The following is a 25542-nucleotide window of genomic DNA, read 5'->3' on the forward strand; positions in this document are numbered from 1 at the left end:
GGAAGTGTTACTAGACAGTTTATCATTCACTGCAATAGCCCAGATCTTGAGCTCGTGTAATGATAATTTTCATAAAACTTTGCAGATGCTCCAAGTCTAAAATAAGTGAATGTGCTTATGATTCTCAACACATCAGATAGTGTCTATAGAAGGAGAAGCAGAGTTGGCACTGCACGTCAATGAGCCTTCCATTAAAGTGTAGACATAGTCCCTGAGCGTATACAACATTTCCTGTCTTGTTTTATTTCAGGAGTATTATCACACTTCAAATGCAAATTCCCTGTTCAATCAAGCATGCAATGGTTCTTCCAAGAGAGCCTAATGGTGGTGTGATGGACTGTAATCTGAGAGTGGTTATGGGAATGTACCAGATTCCACAAATCCTTACTCTACTACAACCAACTCCACCTCCGCTGCCCCCTCCAAGTAAAATAGAAAGATGTATTTCTTTCTACCCCTCAACCAGAATTTAGATTGGAATTTACACTGCACAGATAGCTGGTGGATTCCACTTGTGCTTCAGACTCCAGCAAAGTCTGTCCTGTTTACCATTAACTCCTATGCCTCTGTTAAGGAGACTTCAGCATTTATTCATGAAAGAAAAATCTTGAGTTACTGACAAGCATTGTCAGTTACAGATTTTTTTTTTCTCTCTAAATTGGATATTCCAGCCCAGCTCCTTAACATCCTGAAGTATTGTAAACCGTAACCATCGGAAGATGCCCGAGACATTTGTGAGCAGGATATACAACAATTTTGGAAATTATATATTGAAAGTAGCAGTAAAGAAAGTGCCTTTGCTTTATTCTTTCTGCCTTATTTGCTTTTGTTTGGATAATCAATGGCAATAGTGCCTATATGTACTAACAGAAAATAATTTTGCTCACAACAAGCTTTGACTTACCGCTCACTGCATCAATATTTGCTGTAAGCATTGTTATTAAGAGAAATTAAACATGGAAATTGGGGGAAAAAAAGGTTCTGCATTGCTGATGTGTTTTGATGAAACATTAATCTGCAGCGTTGTATGCAGTCAAGAGCTAAAAATCCCCATGGCAATGTGAAGTTGTTCCAGTGTTCTTGTAAATATTTATATCCTGTAAACCAACATTTTGAAGAATGATTAACAATTTATCTCATTGATGTTTTTGCATGCCTTACTATCTGCAAATTCCCTCTCATGTTTGTCTACACCAGCGTCTAATTTTTGAAGTACTCCTTGGTACCCTGAGGAAGTGAGGGACTAATGTATATTTTGTCTGGTTTTTCACTGTCTCGTTGTTACTTCTACTGTATGGTGTACTAGACTGCTACCACAATAAATTCAAATTCCATGACCTATGTAAGTGACAATAAACCTGATTCTGATATGGCTCTTTCTTGTGGACTGAGAGTGGGAAGGGGGCAGGGAGAGGTTATAACACATTACATCAAAAACTGTTTTTTTTTCATTAAAACTAGGACAAAATGCTTTGGATATTGCAAATGCCTATGCTGACTTAAGGATAATTGAAGTGGTCAAAGCCAAGGTGGACAGTCTTCCAAAGAAAGAGAAGCCGAAAGGCAAAGGAGGAAAAGGAGCAAAAGGGGAAAATGCCCTTTCTTCAAGGATCCAGACCATTGCAGCTTTGGGTGGGGAAACGGTAGGCAATACATTTTCTGTCTTGCTTTTGAAGTCTTTCTAGTAGCATGTTTTCTATACATTTGCAGCCAGTTTTTTATTCATTGGTAAATGTGAAAATGAAGAGCACAGACCTGGCCTTGATCTTGATGCTTTCTGCGGGGGCAATGCTCACCATTGCCTTACAGGCTTTACTAATACATGTGGAACTATAGGGGTTACAGCACCAGGGTGTGTGTCTGGGAGCCACATTCTGGGTCCCTGCCTGGGCAGCTACCAGGAAAGGTAACCTTTCTGCTTGATGTGGGATGATGATTGGCTTAGAGTTACCCCACAAAATCAGGACCGTCAGCCCTCTGATTCCATGCTAAGCACAAGCCAGTTATTAACACTAACCCTCTATTAACCCTTATTGATACCATTTTCCCCACGTTGTGTTTGTGGGGAAATTATCAGGCAGGGGGGTGGGGGTGTTTTGCTGGGTATGAAATTAAGTAGCGATTTCAGTTCTAAAAGTATTGCAGTTGCAAAACTTTGAAGGATGCAACTTATTTCTTGAGGGCCCCAGAAATCATTCTAGCTATGTCTACCATTCAGAGTTGTAAATCCCAGAAATTTCTGTCTGGTCATGCTGGATGAAAGTTCACTGGATCAGTGAAAGTTAAAGCTCTCATCTGATTACTTTAAGGGTAAATAGTTTCCTTGTGGCAGAGATTTGTTGCGTGAATTCACTGAAGTTCCTGAGGTCAATGCTGAACAGAATGAGGGTTGCTTCTTCAGACCATTGTGGGCATCCCTCCCTTCAGCAAGGAATTAACAGATATGGAATCTAAACACAAGTAATGTACATAGCACATACAAAGTTTTCAAGTTATTGGGTTATTTGAAACATTGGCACAGATCCTAAGAAACAGGAATGAGATTGAGTCATCTGACCCTCAGGCCTGCCTAACCACTCATTTATATCATGGTTGTCTATCTTTGTGCCATTTCCAAATCCATTTCCCTTCACTCCCTTCATATCCAGGAACTTAACAATCTCTGTTTTGAATGAACTCATCAAAGATGTCATGATAGATCTTTGGAGCAGAGAACCCCAAAGGTCCAGTGTGCTCTGTGTGAAGAGATTTCTGCTCATTTCAACACTAAATTGACAACCCCTCGTTCTGAGATTGTGATCCCTGATCCTGAACTCCTTAAACAGAGAAAATGCCCTGTCCAACTCCATCCTGCCAAACCTTGAAAGAATTTTGTTTTTGTCGGTGACAAGAGGACATAACAATTTCATTACATTAAGATTTAGAAGGCTCTGGCATGAATTCTTTTAGTCTGGCTTTCAGGCTGGGGGCATTGCAAGAGGATTTATGGCATCCAGCAATTTAATCAGCCAATTTATTTTAAAAATTGGGAGCATAACTTAAAATAAAATATAACACTTGAAAATAAATCCCATATAATTTTAAAAATAGATTTTGTAGATGTTGGAGATCTTGAGCAACACACACAAAATGATGGAGAAACTCAACAACTCAGGCAGCATCTGTGGAAGGGAATAAACAGTTGATGTTTCTGGCCGATACTCTTCATCAGGACTCAAAGCCAGAATAAAATGGGGGGGTGGGGAGGAGTACAAGATGGCGAGTGGCAGATGGGGCAGAAGGTTTTGGGTGGGGGAGGTATTGGGTAGAAGAAGTAAAGGGCAGAGGGAAGTGGAATCTGGTAGGGAGGGACAGTGGACTATGGAAGAAAGGGAAGAAGGGATACCAATGAGTCTTGACAGGCAAGTGAATAGAAGAGAAAGTTTGAGAAGGAAATCAGAGTAGGAGGGGCAGAGATTACTGGAAGTTAGAGGAATTGATGTTCATGCCATCAGGTTGGAAGTGTTGCTCCACCACCTTGAGTGTGGCCTCGTTGAACTAGTAGAGGAGACCATGCATTGACATGTTGGAATGGGAATGCAAAATCAAATTAAAATAGGTTTGAGAGAATTACACCCCATACATGAAAACAGTTCTTCAGGGCCAGATTGTTCACCAGTAAAGTTGACGTAATATATTTTTACAAAATATATTCATAAGACTTTACTTCTTGATTGTCAAGGAGCAAGAATAGAGGGTAAATGTTTATATTGGCAAATTGTACTTGAAACATTATAAAATAGGGAATCACTGAATGGATTTCTACTCCCACTTGCAAATGCTCAAAAAGTTGCTGTCAGTTTCACAAAAAACTGATAATGAATGCTGATGTTTTCAGTGTCATTACAATTCCATGCCCAAGTCCATTTTCCTCTAAAAGACCCTGGATAATTTATGGCTCCAAGAGATACTGCTGTTCAAAGTTTGTAAATCCTATAACATATAACGACTGTAGGTTTCAATGAGTTGGGAATAAATGTAACTTCAGCTCTTTGCTTCCAGCAAAATATGGCTTAATGCTGGGGATGTACATGGTCTTCTGGCTAATATTGAATATTTTATGGTAGATGAAGTCACACTCAAAATTAATGCCAGACTTTCACTCTAAACACAGTTTTCTCTAACAAATACAGGTTTCAATACAGCGTCCCACAGCAAGAACCCCAAAGAGTGTAGTCCACAGGGAGAGCATAGCAAATAAAAGTGAAAAGTTAAATAGTGGAGTGGCCAAGAAAGTGGACATAACCTTTGTACCAAAAAGTGTAAGTACAAGATCTGCAAAGTTATATTTTTTAACATACTTAAGACTATTAAATCTCCTAAAGCTGGCATACAACCGCAGATTCTTAGTCAAGTGTGGCAGATGACCGAGTAGCTGGAGCTTGCGAAAGAAATCGAATGTTAATATGTTTAACACAAACTCCCCGCTAAAATCCACAAAGATTCAAGGCAATTTGGCTTCAGTTTTTGGGAAGGCAAACTGCAAATGCTGTTAAATTTTTGCAAACTAAATGTCTGAAAATTATTGAATGAATCCTGATTTCTCAGATTTATTGAATGAGTCCTTCAGGTGTAAGCTTTTGAGTTCAGCAATTAACCCATCAACAGGCTGACCATTTTTTTGACGGCTGGTTCAGATTTCCTTTTGGGGAAGAGCAGGTTGGAAAATATGCTTTTTAATACATTCGATATGTGGAAGAACAACCAAATGGAAGGCTCTGTTTATCTTGGGCATACACCAAAGAACAAAACTTGTTCATCCATCAAAGCTTTGGCTGGTAAAATGAAGGTTGAAAGACATAATGAAAAGCCAGCAGATACAGGGTCCCTGAAATATCGTAGGTGACTAGTGGAGTTAGGTGACTATCTTAGAGCTCAACAGAAATTTAGGAACAGCACCGGGATATTAGAAAGCAGCAAATCACTTTTTGGGTTACTGTGGAAGGGATTTTTAACTCATTCCGGCAGAAACTGGGCAATAGCTGTTAAAATGTCAGCAGTACACTTGCCTCTGTTTACTCTCTTTCCATAAAACATAGAAGGAAGCCATCAGGTCTCTGACTGTAAAAGCAATCCACAAATTTTATGTCTTCACTTAATCAACTGTAATCTATTCTCTTGCCTAGACTCATATGTACCCATTAACATCCACGCTCAAATCTCCCACCAGCCACTTACAGTGTAATTTGATGTGACAAATCCACTGGAACAAGGTAGTGGATGAGTTATTCGGAACATGTGAAAAGCTTCACACTTATAATACACTAACACATTAAGCTCATAATATTTCTGGTGGCTCTTTATTGGTTAGTCAGCCCATTTCACCTATTCTTCACCTACAAGTGCTTGTCCAGTCCCCTTCTTGAAAGTTTAGTTTCTACCACTCTTACAAGTCACAATTACTCTTGTGTGAAATCAGTTTTCCTTTGTATCCCCACAGTACCTTTTATCTATTGAGGCCCTCCATTGGTCATGGTTGACCATGAATGTTGCATCCCAGCGGTCTGTGTGATACGTGAGCCAGGGCAGTAGGACATGGAGAGCAAGCTGTTGCCCATGTAGCAGGCTCCCCCTCTCCACGCCGCTGATTAATCCAAAGCAACAGCAGAGACCGATACAGTTTGGCAACAGTAGCATTGCAGGAGTTGCCAGTTTAATTGAACTCAACGTAGGAAGTACTTTAGGGTCTCCAGCTCTGGATTTTTCCTCTGGGTTTACTCCCAAATCACATGAAGAAGATGGGGAGATGCAGTTAGCTTAAGTCATAATTGCAACACATAAACATTCTGAATGTACAAGATAGTACTGTTACTAGATTAGCATAAACAGAAGTTGCTTCCAATTGTAGCTACATATCCAGTGAAAGTGGTATCGCAGTACAAACTGGATGTAACACTACAATTAACGTTTTAATAAACATTGTCAGAATAAAGGTAGTGGAAATGCAGCCTAAATTTGTTTTATTTTTTTATTCATAATAACTGACAAATGAATGGTCAAACAAAAACAGAAAATGCTGAAGATACTCAGCAAATTAACCAGCATCTGTGAAGAGAGAAACAGTTAATATTTTATATTAATGACCTTTCACCAGACCTCAAGAGTGTTTCCTGCATTTTCTGTTTTTAAGTTCCCAACATTAGCAGGTTTTTTTTTGCTTTTTGATGCGTAAACTTGTTCTGCTTGACAGTTGCTTTATTTGAATTTCATGTGGTAAGAGTATTTTCCCTTTCCTCCAAGACATGGTCTAACCCACCAACAACTGAAGAACTAATTCAGAGGAGAGTTGAAAACCGGGAGAGGTTCACCTATGAAGTTGATTTTAGTGACTTCCTAATGCCTTTCAAGAAAAATATCAGAACCAGACTGGGAGAATTGTAAAATACAGGTGGCAGGTACTGAGAATAATGTACAAATCAGCTGTAGAATTTAGGATCTCACAGAAAATCGTGAATTAAAGGCAGATGCAACAGAAATATTTTGATTGCAAGGATTATCAAATACACATAAAAATGTATGTGAATATGTATTTTGAGAAAAGACAAAGGTGTTTAAAAATATAAAAAATATGATCTATTTCATTTTGTAAAACAGTCAATTTCTACAACATTTTGAATTATTGAATATATTGAATATCTGTTCTAAGTATGTAATGTCTGCATTGTTGAACTTTGTCAGTTTGTATGTTAAAGTAATAAAATGGTGAAATATGGCATGGATGTGTCCGGTTAGATGGACTCTGAGCTGCACTTGCATAAGCTGCAGAAAAGAAGGTCCACATTTCTTGGGTGATATGCCAAACCACGAAAGCCCCAAGTTCAAAGGCTTTTAACTTTCCATATCTTGAGGCTTCAGACATACAGTAATTGAAGCATGTCGAACCATCATTTCCTTCCTGAGAACATTTCTGAGAACAATACGATTATCAGCAATTTTAGATGAGGAATCTTTAGATGTGTTCTATCCTTCCGAGGTTGGCATTCCCTCATAAGATCAGATTGTCAAAACTGGAGCGGGTGCAAGAGGTGTATGCATTGTCAGCCAACTGGTGGTTTAATGGTTAACCCTTTCACTTTGCCAACCCATTTACACCTTGACATCAGCTGTCATATGTACGAATTTTACATATTTTCCCCTTAACTGCAGTTTTCAAAAAATTGCTGGGAGCTTAATCCACTGCGGCTCAGTAAATTTGTGTAGTTAAGAGACAGAGCATCAAAGGGGAGATGATATGCATCTCAGAGGGGTACCAGGAAAATAAGGAACAGGGGGTGGGACTATTGGATGTTCTGTTGGAATCTAATAGGCTGAATGGCTTAAAAACATTGGTACTTAGTACACAGTGAAGTACATTGGCTGACCAAAATGCTAGGTGAACTGTTTGATTCTGGACTTCGTGAGGTGAATTTTCTCTGCATCCACTCTGAAACAGGGATGATGGTGAATTGGGAAATGAGATTCCTCCCCACAACATTCCCATTCCCCCTCAAATAGGATAATCACTGTCAGGAGTAAGCGACGGCGTCTGAGTGAGATTAAAGGAGGAAGCATAAGCAAGGGAAAATGAGGAAAGCAAAGAAAGGAAGGAGGGACTGAACAGAAGAGAAGGGAGTGAGTGAAAGTGGAACAGAAATTGACAAAGAGTGAGTCCCAAATAAACATAGTTTTACAAAATAAACAAAATTGAGAAATTTTGACTCAGGATTTCGTAGCAAGTGTGAGTTTTGTTGACTCACAGCTGACCTCCAAAATACTGTAAGTTGAAACTTCCCGAAGGTCCCTTCCAACAGGAACAGCTGGTAACTCCTGATATTCTTCCCGACCAGCCCAATGTACAACATTTTGGAGTTAATCAGGCCCTGATTACTCCTCTCACTTCAATAGGCTTGTTAAACTAGGAGTTACCCTTTATGGCATCTTTAGACACTGGTTTACTTGTTTAAAAAAGTTCCAATATATGGCTCTTGCATCAGCTTAGAAAAGGTGGGTTAAGTTAGATAAGAACCTATGAATTTTAATGGGATCTAACAGACAAGGACGAGCGATTAACTACCACCAACAATCCCCTCCCCATGCCCTGCACCCTCACATCCCCAATTTAAGGATTAAAAATATTTTAAAATTATATAATTATATTGAAACACACATGATTGCTCTTTCAATTCCATTTTGTTATATGCTCAGTTTGGTTATTGTGGAAAATAGAATGTCAAACTAACAAAGTTACCTGCAGGTTCTTTGTTTAATTTGGTATTTTTTCTTTTCAAATATATATTTTACTTTAACTTACCCCACTAGCTACCTGCACCTCGTCTCGATCCCTTCACGTTCTTAAGGTCAATGCCCAGCAAGTTGTTTTTTTTTTAACTCCACCCTTCACCTGCATTTATGAATTCCAGTGAAATTAGACCTGCCTTTGTTGCTGACGCTGGAATGCACCAGGGTCAGAAAGGGGAAAGTCACTTCAGTCCAGTGATCCTGTTACACATACTGCTGCAGATGGCTTAACTTACCTGAGACTGTGAACGTAGTGCATTATTCCAGGCATTAGACTTTGTTGGCTGGTTGAAAGTGACATTACAATAAATCAGAAGTGAAGAAGCTGGACATACTAATCTAAACCAACAAAAGCAGAAACCACCTAAAGAAATTAGGGACTTGCAGACTGGGCACTTCTGACTGTAACTCTTGCCTCTTGTTTGGCTCCCACATGGTGACAGAGGTCTCCCTCCTTTTATTTGTTTTCTCCATCACCATTCACAACAGAGCAGACATTTTATGGGTGATCACCAAAACCACAGTGTCACTGAAATGATGTGTGCTTTTGGTAAACATGAATAAATTGCCTTCATTTGGTGGTACGAATGTGAACTAAGTGTCATTGAGATCAGAGAAGAGCAATCAATCATTCGTGGAGTGGAAGAGAACGCGCTCTGACTAAATACATGTGTGAAGAAGTCTCCTACACGAGAGCAGCAAAAGAGATTTTCACAGTCTCCAAATGTCTGTTTGGAGTTTGCACTTTTTTCCCGTGTCTATGGGTTTCCCCTGGGTGCTCTGGTCTCTCCCGCAGCCCAAAGTCATGTAGGTCGGTAGATTCATTGGCCTCTGTAAACCGCCTCTACTGCGCGGGTAAGCCATAGAATTTAGGAGAGTTGATGGGCTTGTCGATGTGTAAGTGGATGGTTGATGGTAATCATGAACTTGATGGGCTGAAGGGGCTGATTTCATGCGGTATTTCTTCCATGGTCCTACAACTGTGGTTTCCCTCATTTAAGCCATTGGTTCATTTCTGGATGTATTTCCTCCTTCTCTGAGCAACCATGTTGGAAGCATTCATGATGGATAGAATTTTCATCTATAATTTGGCATTAGGTACCCAATTTATGCCAGAATACATAGCAAATTATTGCAGATGCTGGAAATCCTAAACAAAAATAGAAAATGCTGAAGAAGTCAGTGGGTCAGACAGCATAGTAGAGGAGAGAACAAACACTAGAAGATACATTTTTGTAGTTAATGGCAGACTTCTGTAATAGGTGAGGATATCATGGGCTGAAGAACATCCTTTACTGTACATTTCTATGAGTCGAGCTATCCTGAAAAAAAATCTGCAGTTTTGTGGTAGCTTGAAAAAAATTCTCACATTTCATTTCACGGACAGAAAAGCAACCGCATTTATGTGCTTGTAGTGCCATCTACTGGGCATCACAAATAGAAAACTAAGTACACGATTATATTCAGAGGATATTAATGATCTGAGATGTCATTTTGGAGCATAAAGCACCACATGCTAAAATTTGTAACAAGTTATTGATAGCTACAAATTACAGGGGCAACTTTGAGGTTGAGCTTGTTGGAAACCATGTCTGCTTAATCTTTCTATTGTGTTTAATGAAAGCAGAATTAGTTGGCTAGTGTACAGTAGGCAGATAGTCTAAAGCCGCCACTTGGCCTATGCCAGAGCTGCTGGCATTTATCAGTAGACTGCAGACAATCTCTCAACTCAAATCAAAATCATAGCCAGATTGCTTTGATAGCCAAATTTTGCAGATTGTTAGCTATTTAAATTTTCCAGCTTTTTTTCCCCTAAATATGTTTGGAAAACCAGAATCTCACTAACTCCTTTAGATTGCTGCTCATTAATGTTGTTTTTCTTCGGAAGTAGAGCCCGACTTGAAATGATGGAGGGAATATAGCGGCTTTCAGTTGGTTAAGGTTTGTCAAACGGACTTCCTAAATCTCATTTGTCATTTTCTTATATGATCAACAAAGAGTAGAAAATATTATTCTTTTGTGACCAGTGTTAAATTCAAGAGCATCGAGGGCAGAATTGAGTGTCATCCACCTGGTGCCTCTAGGCCCTACACCCTCACCATCTCTATTACTGGGCTTCGGCCCTCTCTTCCCCACACCTCCATTCCTGAGGAAGGGTCTTGGCCTGAAACATTGGCTGCTCTTTTCTCATGGATGCTGCCTGACCTGCTGAGTTCTTCTAGCGTTCTGTACATATTCTTTGAGTGTCATCACTATTGCTAAGGAGAAGGTGCTTGGGAAGCTGAATGGTCCAAGCATAAATAAGTCAGATAGATTACACCCCTGGGTTCTGAAGAAGGTAGCTGAAGACATTGTACAAGCATGAGTAGTGATCTTTCAAGGATCATTAAATTCTGCAATAGTTCCAGAGGACTGAAAAATCACAAACGGCACTTTACTCTTTAAGAAGGGAGGAAGGTAAAAGACAGGAAATTATAGGCCAGTTAGCCGGACTTCCGATATTGGCTAGATTCTAGAGTCAATTATTAAGAATGAGATTTCGGGGTACTTGGAAGCACGCAATAAAATAAACCAAAATCAGCATGGTTTCCTTAAAGGAAAATCTTGCCTGACTGATCTAATGGAATCCTTTGAGGAAATAGTAGGCAGTTCAGGCACAGGATGTTACTTACTTGGATTTTTAGAAGGCCTTTGACAATGTGCCACTAAGCAAGATAAGAACATAAGACACAGGAGCAGGAGTAGGCCACCTGGCCCGTTCAGCCTGCTCCACCATTCAATAAGATCATGGCTGATCTGGCCGTGGACTCATCTCCACCTACCTGCCTTTCCCCCATAACCCTTAATTTCCCTACAATGCAAAACTCTATCAACCTTATCTTAAATATACTTGCTGAGGTAGCCTCCACTGCTTCTGTGGTATTACAAGGAAGATCCTATGGTATTATAAGAAAGATACTAGCATGGACTGAAAGTTGGCTTACTGGCAGAAGGCTGATAGTGGGAATAAAGGGGCTTTTTCTGGTTGGCTGCTGCTCACTGGTGGTAGTCCACAGGCGTCAGTGTGGGGTCCACTAATTTCCTCATTATTTTTCACCTACCTGGATGACCGAATTAATGGATTTGCAGCCACGTTTGTAGATGATATAAAATAGCAGAGTGGCAAGTGTTGTTGACGAAGCAGGGGGGTGTGCAGAAGCTCTTGGCTGGATTAGGAGAATAGAAAAAGAAGTGGCAGATGGGACACAGTTTGGGGAAGAGTATGGTCATGCACTTCAGTGGAAGGAATACAGGTGCAGGCTGTTTTCCAAATGGAAAGCAAATTTAGAAACTGGAGGTGCAAAGGAACTTGGGAATCCTAGTGCAGGGTTCCCTGAAGGTTAACTTGTAGATTGAATCGGTGGTGAGGCAGGCAAATGCAATATTGGTATTAATTTCCAGAAGACTAGATGTAATGTCCAGGCATTTGTCAGACCACATGTGGAGTATTGTGTGCAGTTTTGAATTCCATATCTAAGAAAATGTGCTGGCATTAGAGAGGATCAACAGGAGGTTGAGGAGAATGATCCCAGGACTGAAAGAAAGGGTTAACGTATGAGGAGTGTTTAATGACTCTGGGCCTGTCGTTGCAGGAGTTTAAAAGAATGGTGGGGGGTGGGGAGGGGAATCTCAACTGCATAATGAAGGTCCTAGACAGAGTAGATGTGGAGAGGATGCTTCCAACAGTGTGAGAGTCTCGGACCAGAAGGCACAGATTCAGAAGAGAGATTTGGAGAAGACTGGTGGATCTGTGGAATTCATTGCCACAAATGGCTGTTGAGGCCAAGTCATTGGGTATATTTAAAGCAGAGGTTGATCGATTCTTGATTACTAAAGGCATCAAAGATTATGGAGAGGAGGGGAGAATGGGGTTGAGAGGGATAATAAATCAGCTATGATTGGATGTCAGAGAAGAATTACCCAGTTCTGCTACTATGACTTATGGTCGTACACATATTTTTGGAACGGTAGAGAAAACTTAATTCGGAATTCAGTGGCAGTAAACATTTTAACAACTATTGACAAATTCTGCACATATCTGTTGCAAGCCACAGAATGGTCCAGAAGTGCCTATTTCCAAACACGGACAGGAATATGTATACTGCAGGATCATGTGATAAATATTAGTTTCCAGTTTTCACTATTATAATGCCTTTGTTGTGGTAAAATAACATCTCTGGTACTGGCAAGTGATTTATTTTCTTTCAATCAGTTGAAATATGAAGGGTAATTTTAAATTTGGAACATCTTATATCAGCTCTACCCACAGGTTAAACACTTCATTCTCCCATATGTTTCTACTATATCTACCATCAACTCCAAACCTGGAAATTGATCATGGACTGCAGAAAAGGGAAGTTGGGAGAAGGGTCAATGGTGGATAAGGGTGAGCAGCTTCAGATTCCTGTGCTAACATCTCAGGGGATCTACTCTGAGCCCAATGCATTGACTGAGGGGTCAAAGGTGGATAAGGGTGAGCAGCTTCAGATTCCTGTGGCTAACATCTCAGAGGATCTACCTTGAGCCCAATGCTCATGAAAAAGGCACACCAGTGACTATACTCATCAGCAGTGTGAGGAGATTTGGATTGTCACCAAAGACTCTAGTGGGTTTTTTCAGACATACCATGGAGAGCATTCTGACTGACTGCACCAGCTGATATGGAGCCTCCAATGCGCAGAATTTGAAGAGGCTTATAGACTCAGGCAGCTCCATCACGGGCACAACCTTCCCCACCATAGACGGCACCTTCAAAGGCAGTGCTTCAGGAAGGCCGCATCCATCATTAAGGACCCTCACCATGCAGCACATGCACTCTTCTTATTAATACCATCGGGGAGAAGGTTCACAAGCTTGAAGACACTTTACATTTTAGAAGCAGCTTCTTCCCCTCTGCCATCAGATTGCAGTATTTATCTGTCTATCTATCAATCTATGTAACATACAGTAATTTTATGCCTTGCGCTGTATTGACACCACAGAACAATAAATGTCACTATATGTACGTCAACGATAATAGATCTTGATTCCGAATCTGACTGAATAAATGCTTTTACAAACCAGAGTTGAAAGGTGACAGACAAAATGTGATTTTTTTAAATAGCTTGAATTTTACCACTATATACTATGGTTTCATCTAAACTATGGAATTTGTAGTGTGTTGTGCAATATAGCATGTACAGGTGCAACACACAGTTCCAACAACCTGGGTCCAGGACTGACCTCAGGAGCTGTCTGAGTTTGAACATTCACCCTGTGACTGCTTGGATTTCCAGCAGATGCTCCAGCTTCCTCCCACATCCCAAAGTCAAACAGGTTTGTAATTTAATTGTCTACTGCAAATTGCCCCTAACATGTAGATGAATGGTAAAATCTGGGGGGGGGGGGTGGAGATGATTAGAATGTAGCATTAATGGATTAAAATGGGATTAATGTAGAATTAATGTTAATGGGGGCTTAATCATCAGCATAGACTCAATGGTCTGAAAACTCCATCTCAGAATTTATGATTCTACAGTCTATTTCCACACATTATACCATAAGATAATGCAAAGATTTGGATATTAAGCACTAAATAAAATTCTGTGGATGAGGATGGCAACACAATGGTTAAAGTTAGAAAGCAAGAAAACCATACCTGGACTTAAGTTCAAATGGACAAATCAAATCCCACCAGAAAATTTAAATACGATTGATTGATCTTGAATTTTTTGAAGTATTATTTCCTTGAAATAATTCAGTTGTCAATTTTTAAATATCTGTTCCATGTTAGAGAGCAAACTACTAGTTTAGCCAAAAGTAATTTGGTTAATTCTGAAATGCCATCCGAAACAGATTGCTTCATTCAAGAGTAATGAAGGATAGGCAAGAAATGCTGGCCTCGCAAGTGAAACCAACATGCTGTCTAAGAATAGTAAAAATGTAGGTGTCTGAACTTAGCAGAAATGCCTAGTTTTTGACTCTGGAAACAGGGGCAGCATGGTAGTGTAGTGGTTAGCATAAGGGCCTTCTATGTTCTCCCCATGCCTGTATGGATTTCCTCTGCTTTCTTTCCACGTTACAAATTGCTCACATGGGTGTAATTGGGCAGTGCGGGATTATGGGCCAGAAGGGCCCGTTACTGTGCTCTACCTCTAAATAAAATAAATATAACGATACATATACACTATACGATAGCAAACACGGCACAAAAGTCAGTCACATAATTCCTATATCTCATCTATTTTTGTTCTGCCTGAGCAGCTGCAGTTTAGAATACACATACAGTATATTAGAATTTAATTCAAGAATATAATCACTTCCAACGCAGAAACATTGCCGTAAATCAAAATACTGAGCTCAATGCAATTGGCTACCTTCTGAAAATGAAATAACGTGGGAGGCATTCTGTAATAAAATTGCCACTGTTTTAAGAGATCTGAAGTTTATCAGTTACTAACTTCAGTGTTTTAAGGTAAGTAAATACATATATCCATTTGTAAAATATGCTTCTATAAATTCATTATTGATCTGCTTCATCACCCTCTTTTTAAAATCAATAGTTCCAATGCAAGTTAGTTTGAAACTAGCCATTGGTGGGTTGTTTTCTGGTTAAAGAAACATATAGAATGTGTTTCCCTTGGAAACAGATGACAAGTTGTTTGATCTATCACAAAATAAGGTTTTTTGAATCATTAACTTGGACAGCTTTTCAGATCAATATATTTGTTTTTCATTATTTGCTGCAGCTGACTCAATAAGTTTTGGGACTCCAGTTTCTGCTTCCAATATGAAAATCCAACTATGTACTAATGCTTTTTTTTTAGATCAAAAATTTAGATTCAGTAAATTCAATCTGACAAAATGCAAATTTTACATAGAAAGTAGGTCACATTAAATGCCGGTAGTATGTTAAAAACAATAAAACCATAAGAAATTTATAAATACAGCTGTTAAATATACATGACACTGTCTGAGGGACTGAAATACAAATACTGAAGTGTTTTTTGAATGTGCTTATGCATAAGAAATTATTTGAACAATGTTATTTCTTCTTGCAAACTTTTCAGAGTTTTAAAATCATTACTCTCAGTATGTCTTGATTGTCTTGATTGCTGGCTGGGTAAAATTCCATTTTTATTTCAAGAGTATTGTTTTTTTTACTGGTGTTAAAGGATCAGTTTGCGTGTGCTGCATATCCAGATTAAGGACATAACTGAATCACATTCCGTTTTTATTACTTGGGATTATGGGATTTTCTGGAAATTTTAGTCAGGTCTAAGGGATTCACATTCCATCCTTTTTCATGTGAAAACAATAAACTAGTTGATCAAATTGATACTAGAGCTAGAATGTGGTTGCTTTTCCCTAAGGGGAGGAGCTGGAAAAATGATTGCAAAATGAAGTAATTCACGAATATGCTTGCTAAAATGGCTAAGAGAAGTGCATATGATGTGAACACAAATATGTATTTATAAACATGGAACAACTCCATACATTAAATGAAAAACTTATGCACGTAGTTTTTCTTTCCATTCGCTGTTACATTTGTTATGTGCTCTGAAACAGTAGTATTGGCAGAATGCAATCCATGTAGCTGTTGAATTAAATTATACCAATTTCATAATGTTTTAGAAGATACAGTATATTACCTTAAAACAAATACCACTTGAACAAAAACCTAAATGTGATAGCTTAGATTCCACATATATTCTCTGTTCAAAATGACAGATTAATGTGCAAAGTCCGGAAATTTAAAGAGTGGCACTTTCATAGTGATAATGTGGCTATTTTTATATCATGTAATTAATTTTTTGAAAAATTAGTGCTTCATAGTTTTACCAAATTTCCTTAGAGATGCTCTGTACATGGTCCATGAAATGCTGACTAAAATAATATTTGATATATATTTTAAAGTACTTTGGTTTGAAATTTAAGTGAGAATTGAATTGGAGAAAATTATTGCATTGAGAACAAAACTTCTTTATTAGACATATAAAGCATTTGTCTTTGTTCGTTCTGTTTTATGGAATATACCTTCTCATGAATTATTTTATTTCAATAATTACATTGGATAGTACATAGCATTTATGATGGATTATGAACACAGTTCAGTTTATCTTAATTACTTCCTGGTTTTATTTTATTCAAATATATTTGACAAATAATTTATGTTTTCATTTAATATTCATCAAACTACCATCCTTAATAGCATCAATTCCTGTGCCAATGATGTCTAATATTGCACTGAGCAGCCTCTGCCTGTAATTCAACCACCCATTAAGTTGGGACATTTAAGTATATTTCAGACAAATAACAGGTCTTTGTTTTAAAAAAATCCTCTTAAGGACTACTTTGTACAATCCATAGTGGTGGTTCACTCAGGTTGTTTCCTCACATTTGGGACTTCACCCAGCATGAAAATAGTGCAGATAGTGCCATGTGAGTGAAGCAGATGGTCACAGATGCTATAAAGTCTTTGCCTTCCTAGCTCATTCTCCATTTAAAGTTCCCTTCCTAAATCACATGCCGATACCTTGCTGAGAAAACTGACAGAGAGCCTGCTTCCAAACATCTGTCAATTCTATTCTATATTTATCAGCTGAGACATGTCCAAGAATAGACTGGATTGAGCTGTCCTCTGATTGTCTTTGACAGTTTGCAAAAACTACTGGATTCTTTATACCGTTATTCCACATTGCAGGTCTTGAGATGTGGATATCATTAAACAAGAAAGCATTATAAGTACAAGTATTGGGCCTCTTTTATTCAAAAATATTTATTTCTTCATTAACATCCTAATGAAATTCCAACATGGCCACAAAAACTGTAAACTCATTTAACCTTACAGCAGATATTTTATGTGGAAGTATTCAGGCTGTTGCTTTCAGGCATTTTATGAATGCTATGCATGAATGATCTAATTTATCACATATTAGTTGACATATTCTACAAACGCCAATGAATCTTAAGATGGCCTAGTGAAATCAACTTGAAAGTTACATTCTGTCTTTTTTTTGTTAACTTGTTTTTAATCTCTTTCTCAGTTATAACGAAGCTTCTTTAACCAGAAACATTACTTGCTTTTCATAGATGTTGCCCAACCAGTTGAGTACTTCCAATATTTTCTATTTTTATTTCGGTTTGCCAGCATCCTACAATATTACTCCTCAATACCCGACCCGAAGCCCAGACTGACACCTTGCCCTACTGTCTTGTTTATTATTTATTGTAATGCCTGCACTGTTTTTGTGCACTTTATGCAGTCCTGTGTAGGTCTGTAGTCTAGAGTAGCTTTCTCTGTGTTTTTTTTATTACGTAGTTCAGTCTAGTTTTTTGTACTGTGTCATGTAAACCATGGTCCTGAAAAACATTGTCTCATTTTTACTATGCACTGTACCAGCAGTTATGGTTTGAAATGACAATAAAAGTTGACTTGACGTTGTTTTAATAACTGCAGTGATTTGATTATGTTATAATTTCCATTTAAATAGTTTAATATATGTAAAATTTTATAGAATAAAATGAATAATGAACATTCTACCTGAAGTGACATCATTCATTCTGTAGAATATCTGCCTTATTTGTAAGTTAACATTTTAATCTAGTAAAATAAACCAGAAATATGTGAAATGATTGCATGAATTGTCTTCTTGTCCTTCTTATAATTGTGCTGGAAACTGGTTGGTGTGATAGTATTGTACATGGAATGCTTAAGGATTGCTAATTCCTTTCACATCAAGTATTCATCAATCAGAATCAGTATCAAGTTTATTATTACTGACTTTAATGCTGTGAAATTCATTGTTTCAGGGCAGCAGAAAAAAGATAAAAATTACTAAACTCAAAGTACACTGCAGATGCTGTGGTCAACTCAAGACGTACAAAAAAGCTGGATGAACTCAGCAGGTCGGGCAGCATCCATTGAAAGAAGCAGTCAACGTTTCAGGTCAAGACCCTTCGTCTTATTATTACTATAAGTTATAACTTATTACTATAAGTTACAAAATACATAAATAGTGTTAAAAAGAAATAACAAGGTAGTGTCTGTAGAAAATCAGGAAGCTGATGGTGATGGGGAAGATGCTGTTGTGAAATTGTTGAATATGGGTCTTCAGGCACTGTTACCTCCTCCCCAGTGGTGGGGATGGTTAGTCCCATAATGGAGACGGTTGGTCCCATGATGAAGCTGGCTAAGTCTACAACCCTTTGTGGCGTCTTACCATCCTATGCATTGGAACTTCAAATTTCAAATGCTGGTTTTTTCAAATGTTGAAATAATACTTTTATCACTTAGATTAGAATTTCACAAGAACGTACCTAAAAAGAATATTTTACATAGTTGCATGTCCCTAGATGATTCATGGCAGTATAATCAAACAAATGTTAAAGCTATGTTTGGAGACATAGTGGGTGTAATATTGTATTTTAAGGAGAGAGGTGGAAGAGGGGAAGTGTTTAGGGAGAGAGATGATGAAGGATATATGGCACATGCTTGAAATGAGACACTAATTGCATATGATGCCAAGTAAAAGGCAGAACAAGTACAAGGAGATGAATGGTCTACTTCAGTTCCTAAACACAGTCATCGATTGGAGAACAATTAAAGTGGAGGAAATGCAGGAGGCCAGACTAAAGAAATTTAATGTTCAGTGTTATCAGAGACTACTGAAATTGGGAAGGGTACGATCACAAAGTAATTTGTAAATAAAGATGAGATTTTAAGTTTATGTCATGTCAGTTATAATCCTGTGCTCACTGTAGTTCATTTAGTGAAGTAAACCCTTCATCCAGCATTCCTATAGACAGTTTAACATTTTTCATTACTCTATTGTTAGACACAAAGAGAGAACTAGTTCTGACAAAACATTTCACCGATGCTGCAGATTCCATTGGACTGCTGTTGAAAATCGTTGTACAATAAAGAGAAATAGCAATAGTTCTGGAAAATGAACAGGATTTTGCGAAATTGCTCTTGTGGAGAAAAACTCCAACACAGACTTCAAGACAAAACATTACATGGACTTAACATCTGATTCAGAATCACTTTGATAGATGTTTTTTTGATGAAGTAACTTAGGAGACCGATGAAGGCATGCACATGGTTGCTTGTCCAGAAGGTTAAGGGATGTTGTGTCCAAGGCAAGCTGGCTAATTGGATCAAAAAATTGGTTCTGTGAGAAGAAACAGAGGTTGGTGGTGGGAGTCTATAACCAGTGGTGTCATGCAAGGAATGGTGCTGAGATCCATGCTGCTTATGACATATAATATCAAACTGGATGTGAATGTAGGAGGAATGCTTAGTCTGTCTGCAAATGACATCAATTTGGTGATGTTGTGGAATGTGAGGAAGTTGACCTAAGGCTACAGCAGATCAGTTAGAAAGTTGAGCAGGTGGAATTTAATCCTCACAAATGAAGTGAAATTAGGTTCAGAGGAAGAAACAAGAATTTGATATAATGGACCATTGTCAGAGAAGAACCTATCGTCCGGTAGTATTGCCAATTTGATAACATCTATGCCATTGATTACCTTTGGTCTCACAATGAAACACTAGCCAAAAGAGATGGCTTCATAATGAAATTGGACGATTGTGACAGCTTTATCCAGTATAATTATATTTACCATATTGGCATAAATGGGTTGCTGTGACTACTCTCACTAAACACCATGTTGACCTCAAAGTCAAAGGTTTCAGTGGATGAAAATACTGAAAATTAAGTAGTATAAAAATCCAATATTCTTATAAATCTAATAACCTAATAAATCTGATTCAGAAATCTAGTTTTTTGAAGACTGAGGTAACAAAGATTTAGATCAGGGACTTGAATGCCTGGTCTCCAATCGACTTAAAAGTAATCCTTGTGTGAATGCAGAACAATGAGAATGTCCAACTGATAAAAAGACTAATTACCGATTTAGGAAGAGACGATATTATTTGCTTGAAATCTCATAATTTTCAACCAGAAATTTGCAATTCTGATGTGTGTCTGTATAAAGTAGACATACTCGCCAGGGAGCAGCAGATGTGCAAGGCTCAGGGTTGCTGATAATGCTTTTATGTTGCATCTGCTATCAGTCAACCTAGGCAAACGAATAACACGGCTTCCTTTATTGAAAACAGTCATTTGATCTAAACTTTATTATATGGTACAACAATATAAAAAGGTCATACCACATGGTAACACCGTTTCCAATGGTACACAATACAACAGCAAAAAAAATTTCATCCTCTTATTCAGTATGATTGAGAAAATGTAACCTGCCTGAGGCAGGCTCTGCAGGGAGACCAAACTGGTTTTGAGTGAGGCCCCTGGATGAACCTGACCTTACGTGCATAATAAAATTGTGCCTAATACCCAAGATAAAATAGACAGTACAAACCAAAGATCACACATACACAAGCCCTTTGCTCATGCTCTCCAACATTTCAGCAAGTTGAGAGTAGAGGGAACTGAGGTCAGTTTGCAGAGGGAGCAAGGGGATGAGGTTCCTCGGGAAAAGAGGGGAATAAGGAAAGGATAAGGGGCATGGTGGGGCGCAGTACAGTCCAGGAGGGAGAAATGGAAGGGTAGCCATTTGGCAGGGGTAGGTGGCCCTGATGATTGAAGCAGCCTGTTAGTTTGGGACTGGGAGCTTCCATCATTCAGGTAAAAGGCCTGCTGGTGGAGATAGTGGTTAGGTTCCATGAGCTATTGGTCCCACCTGTAGGGTTGGGATGTGGGAAGATAAGTCAATAGGAAAGTATTATTTCAAAACTTAGGGAGCTTAGTTGCGGGTTATCATGAGACCACTGTAGAACCACAGACTCTTCCACTAATAGGGGAAAGGATATCTGACAGGTGAGAGCTTTGTGAGATGGTGCTCTCCTTCTGCCACTTAAAGAGGGCTTTGGTGTGCTCCTGTGCACACCAGCGCCTTAAGTTTAAAATGCTACAAAAGGTAGTGGATTCAGTCCAGTACATCATGGGTAAAACCCTCCCAACCACTGAGCACATCTACATGAAATATTGCGTAGAAAGGCAGCATCCATCATCAAAATCCTCCCCACCCAGCCAATGCTCTTTTTTTGCTGCTGCCATCAGGTAGAAGGTACAAGTGCCTCAGGACTCTCACTGCCAGGTTCAAGAACAGTTACTACCACTCACCCATCAGGCTCTTGAACAAAAGGGGATAACTACACTCATTTAAAGATTCTTATCTTGTTATTTAATGCTCAATATTTATTGCTATTTATTTATATCTGCATTTTCACAGTCTGCTTACAGTTCCTGATGTTTACAGTTACTGTTCTATAGGTTTGCTAAGTATGCCCACAGAAAAAGAATCTCAGGGTGGTATGGTGTCATGTATGTATTCTGATAATAAATTTTACTTTGAACTTTGATGCATGGACTCAAGGATCTCAATACCATCCTTTGAGTGGAAATGAGCCAGCAGCAATGACCAGAAGTCAGGGAGAATGTTGCATTTTTTCAAGGAAGCTTTGAGCTCATCCTTGAACCAACTTCTCTTTCCACCTGGTAATCTCTTCACAAGACAGAGTTTGGAATAGTCTTTGTGAAGTCTTCCCTGTCCACCAGGGCCTATTTGTATCCTGACTGAAGCACCTTGAGTTTGGGTTCTTGATGGCATGCTGACACAGCCAGCAGAGTGCAAACTGAGTGTGGAAAAGGAGCAAACCAGAAGTCTCCGTGAAACTGCTGTCAGCACTGCTCTGGCAATCAGCGGGTTTTGAAGCTCCACCTAGTGGCTGCTGTTTATCTGTGCAACTGTGAATATTTGTGTTGATAAATCAGTAGATAAAGCAGCCAAGTACAATACTGTACATGTCTTAGGTACATGAAAAAAAAATCTGTAAAGTGAAGATGCTTTCAAAAATAATGAAATTAAACATTACTGAATATCAAAAATTTACTATAAAGAGCAGAGAACAGTAAAAAAAATCTAAATCAAATCAAAAACAGTAAAAAACTAAATCAAATCAAAATGTGGTGTGACAACCCTTTGCCTTTAAAGCTGCACCAAATCTCTTAGGTGCACTTTCATTTAGTTCTATAAGAAAATCGGCTGATATGTTGTTCCAAGCATCTTGGAGAACTTGCCACAGTTCTTCTTTGGACTTTGGCTTGCTTCTGTCTCTCCAGGTAATCTCAGATGGCCTCAGTAATGTTGAGATCAGGGCTCTATGGAGACCATACCATCTGAAACCATAGAAAAAATCTAGGGTGCCTGAGACTTTTGCACAGTACTGTACATATAGAACATCCCAACATATGAAAAAGGCACAACATTATCTGTCCTGCGCTGTAATTCATTAAGATTTTGGTGCATCTTCTACCTCAGTGCTATTTTTCTGCATATATTCCATAGTCCTTGACTCACTTAGCATCCAGAAATCTACCCATCTTTGTTTTGAACTAACTGAACGTCCAGAGTGTGCTGGGTTAGAACATTCCAAGGATTCACCATGCTCTGGATAAAGAATTCTGACCCAAAATGGCCTGTCCCTTCTGAAATTTTGCATCCTATTTTCAGACTACTCAATCACAAGAAACAGCTACCATGCAACCCTGTATGAATTTTGCGATGGCATCTCTTCTCATTCTTCTAAACTCAAGAGGATAAAGTTTTTTCTAGGAAAGGCAGTCACGGCAGGAATAAAAATATTAGAGTAGAAAATGGTTTCTGTGAAACACGCGGAAGTCATGTAACAGACTGCGGAAATGAATTTTGTGGACAATATTAACTATTCCTGCATAGGGAAAATCAGAATAGACCAGAAATCCACTTCATTCTTTATCCATTTGGAAGTCAAAATCTGGCTCACTGGCCAACCTAGTGTCATCTTATTCCTGTTTGGTGGTTTTTATTTACAATGTACATGGCATTGGTGAGGCCAAATTTGGAGTATTGTGCACAGTTCCGGTCACCGAATTATAGGAAAAATGCCAAAAAAATAGAGAGAGTACAGAGAAGATTTACTAGAATGTTACCTGGGTTTCAGCACCTAAGTTACAGAGAAAGGTTGAACAAGTTAGGTCTTTAATATTTGGAGTGTAGAAGGTTGAGGGGGGACTTGATAGAGGTATTTAAAATTATGAAGGGGATAGATAGAGTTGACATGGATAGGCTTTTTCCATTGAGAGTAGGGGAGATTCAAACAAGAGGACATGATTTGAGAGTTAAGGGGCAAAAGTTTAGGGGTAACATGAGGGGGAACTTCTTTACTCAGGTGGTAACTGTGTGGAAGTGGTAGAGGCAGGTTCGATATTGTCATTTAAAGTAAAATTGGATAGGTATTTGGACAGGAAAGGAATGAAGGGTTATGGGCTGAGTGCAGGTCATTGGGACTAGGTGAGAGTAAACATTCGGCATGGACTAGAAGGGCCGAGATGGCCTGTTTCTGTGCTGAAGTTGTTATATGTTATATTGTAGCGGTGTGCTACACACAGCGCTAAAATTACGACACGGAGTCGGTAACTGCAGTCGAAGGAAAAAACTTTATTCCAAAACTTCAGCCTCACTTTTAAGCCTCTGTCAACCGGCCCCCCATGGCACAGAGGCTCCAAAGCTCTGTGCTCGCAAACCCCCGTAGGCTATCTCATTGTGAGTCGGTTCGGATACGCCAGGAAAAGGGTCGCCACAATATGGTTAATTACCGGAGCTCTCTAAAAATAGGCAAAGAAGTCTACTAAAATCAGGAAAGCTTAACCATGGGTAAAAAATATGGGGAAAGCATCCTGGAAGATTTTAAGATGGAGTTAATGTCCTGGAAGGGTGGAAAGAGGATCATACAGTATATAGCAGTTGGGGAATAGTCTATAAATTTAGTCCCATTAAAATTTAGCCTCATTTGTGTGTGCTTAACATAAAATATGCTTCCTGCTCTATGAAATATAAACAGAGTATAGCTACTATATTGTACACTAAGAGCAAGTGATCAAGGATGAATTTATACCCTGGTCTCTCTTGAGAGTAAGAAATAAAGACTTTCATATAACGTCTTCAATAACCTTTGAGCACTCCAATGTATTTTACTGGCAAAGTGCAATCTTTAAAGTATATTGAAAAAGAAAAAACGCAGCAGCAAATTTATGCACACATCCCCAAAACAGCCCCGAGATAAAATGAATAGGTATTGTTCCTGTTTAGTTATGTTGATTTAGGGATAAATATTTTCTGGATCAGGAGGAGCGAAGACAACTACCCTTCAAAATTGTGCCAAGGGATTGTTTGTTTCAGTTGTGACCAAGTATGAAGTCTTTTTTCCTTTTCACAGATGCAACCTGACCTGTTGAATGTTTCATGTATTTTCTATTCTGCACTTTGACTTTCTTGCACCCGCCGATTCTTGATTTTTTTTGAAATTTCTATTCTTTACCTATTCCCTTGAGAACAGATTAGACCTGATGTAACACCTTCACTAACATTATATTGGTGGTCTGTCCTTCCAGTCCCTTGCACAACCTACTATCAGTTCACAGATGTATCACCAGATTCACCATTGTCTTGCCAGCCATCAGTGCCCCTTGCTAAGTAAATTTTGTGAGCTGTCATCTTGTTCAAATCCAGACATTCTCCAAAAGTCCAACACAATCTCCTTTCTGCTGCTTTCCAAACAGCAATCACATTTGGCACCATTTGTATTTCTTGCTTGCAACATTAACATCCAGCATATTATATTGGACCTATTTATGTTAACTTCATTCTTATCTCATTTATGCTATTCACTAGCTTCTTCAAGTTTCCCAGTGAAAGAAAACCTCTTCCTTCTACCCAAACCCCTTTCCAATTTTCAACAGGATATCTGAGAACGAAGTTCTTGCTGCTTCATGCAGTTTCCTTGCTTCCATCATTTTGACTACAGACAAATACATTATTGATCTCTCTCACATCCCATGTCCCTCTGTCTGTCTCCCTTCACTCTTGTCTCTTAGCTCCTCAAACAGACTTCATTCCTGCCACAGCAGTGAAACAATTCTATCAAAGTAATAAATGTATGCCTTCATGAAATACCTGCAATTTAAAGGTTATTTCCAATGTAGCCAGAATATCCCAAGCACTGTCTTCCCTTCCTGTTTGAACTACAACACATTGCAATTATTTTAATACATACAAAAACCTAGATGAACTGTATAGGTCAGGCAGCATCTATTGAGAGGAATAAAGATTTGATGTTTCAGGCCGAGACCATTCATCGGTACT

The 25542-nt window shown here is 38.7% G+C and overlaps 2 protein-coding genes and 1 long non-coding RNA gene across 3 annotated transcripts in view; 2 read left to right on the forward strand and 1 right to left on the reverse strand.

The window, feature by feature from the left end:
- Positions 1 to 8205, forward strand: part of ankef1a (ankyrin repeat and EF-hand domain containing 1a) — a 53155-nt gene extending 44950 nt beyond the window's left edge. Inside the window, exons 8-10 of the mRNA XM_059986223.1 lie at positions 1462 to 1643; positions 4173 to 4301; positions 6280 to 8205. Of these exons, the coding sequence (XP_059842206.1) occupies positions 1462 to 1643; positions 4173 to 4301; positions 6280 to 6420 (452 nt within the window). The 3' untranslated portion in view covers positions 6421 to 8205. The remainder of the gene's footprint in view (positions 1 to 1461; positions 1644 to 4172; positions 4302 to 6279) is intronic.
- LOC132403020 (uncharacterized) overlaps positions 1 to 8798 on the reverse strand; it is a 28616-nt gene extending 19818 nt beyond the window's left edge. Inside the window, exon 1 of the long non-coding RNA XR_009515159.1 lies at positions 8330 to 8798. This is a non-coding gene — a long non-coding RNA (uncharacterized LOC132403020). The remainder of the gene's footprint in view (positions 1 to 8329) is intronic.
- Positions 8799 to 18261: 9463 nt separating this feature from the next.
- The window catches only part of pak5 (p21 protein (Cdc42/Rac)-activated kinase 5), a 242660-nt gene continuing 235379 nt past the window's right edge, over positions 18262 to 25542 (forward strand). The window contains exon 1 of the mRNA XM_059986226.1: positions 18262 to 18283. The gene's annotated coding sequence lies outside the window, so the exon portion shown is untranslated. The remainder of the gene's footprint in view (positions 18284 to 25542) is intronic.

The sequence above is a fragment of the Hypanus sabinus genome, chromosome 12, assembly GCF_030144855.1.
Source record: "Hypanus sabinus isolate sHypSab1 chromosome 12, sHypSab1.hap1, whole genome shotgun sequence".
Taxonomy (NCBI): Eukaryota; Metazoa; Chordata; class Chondrichthyes; order Myliobatiformes; family Dasyatidae; genus Hypanus; species Hypanus sabinus.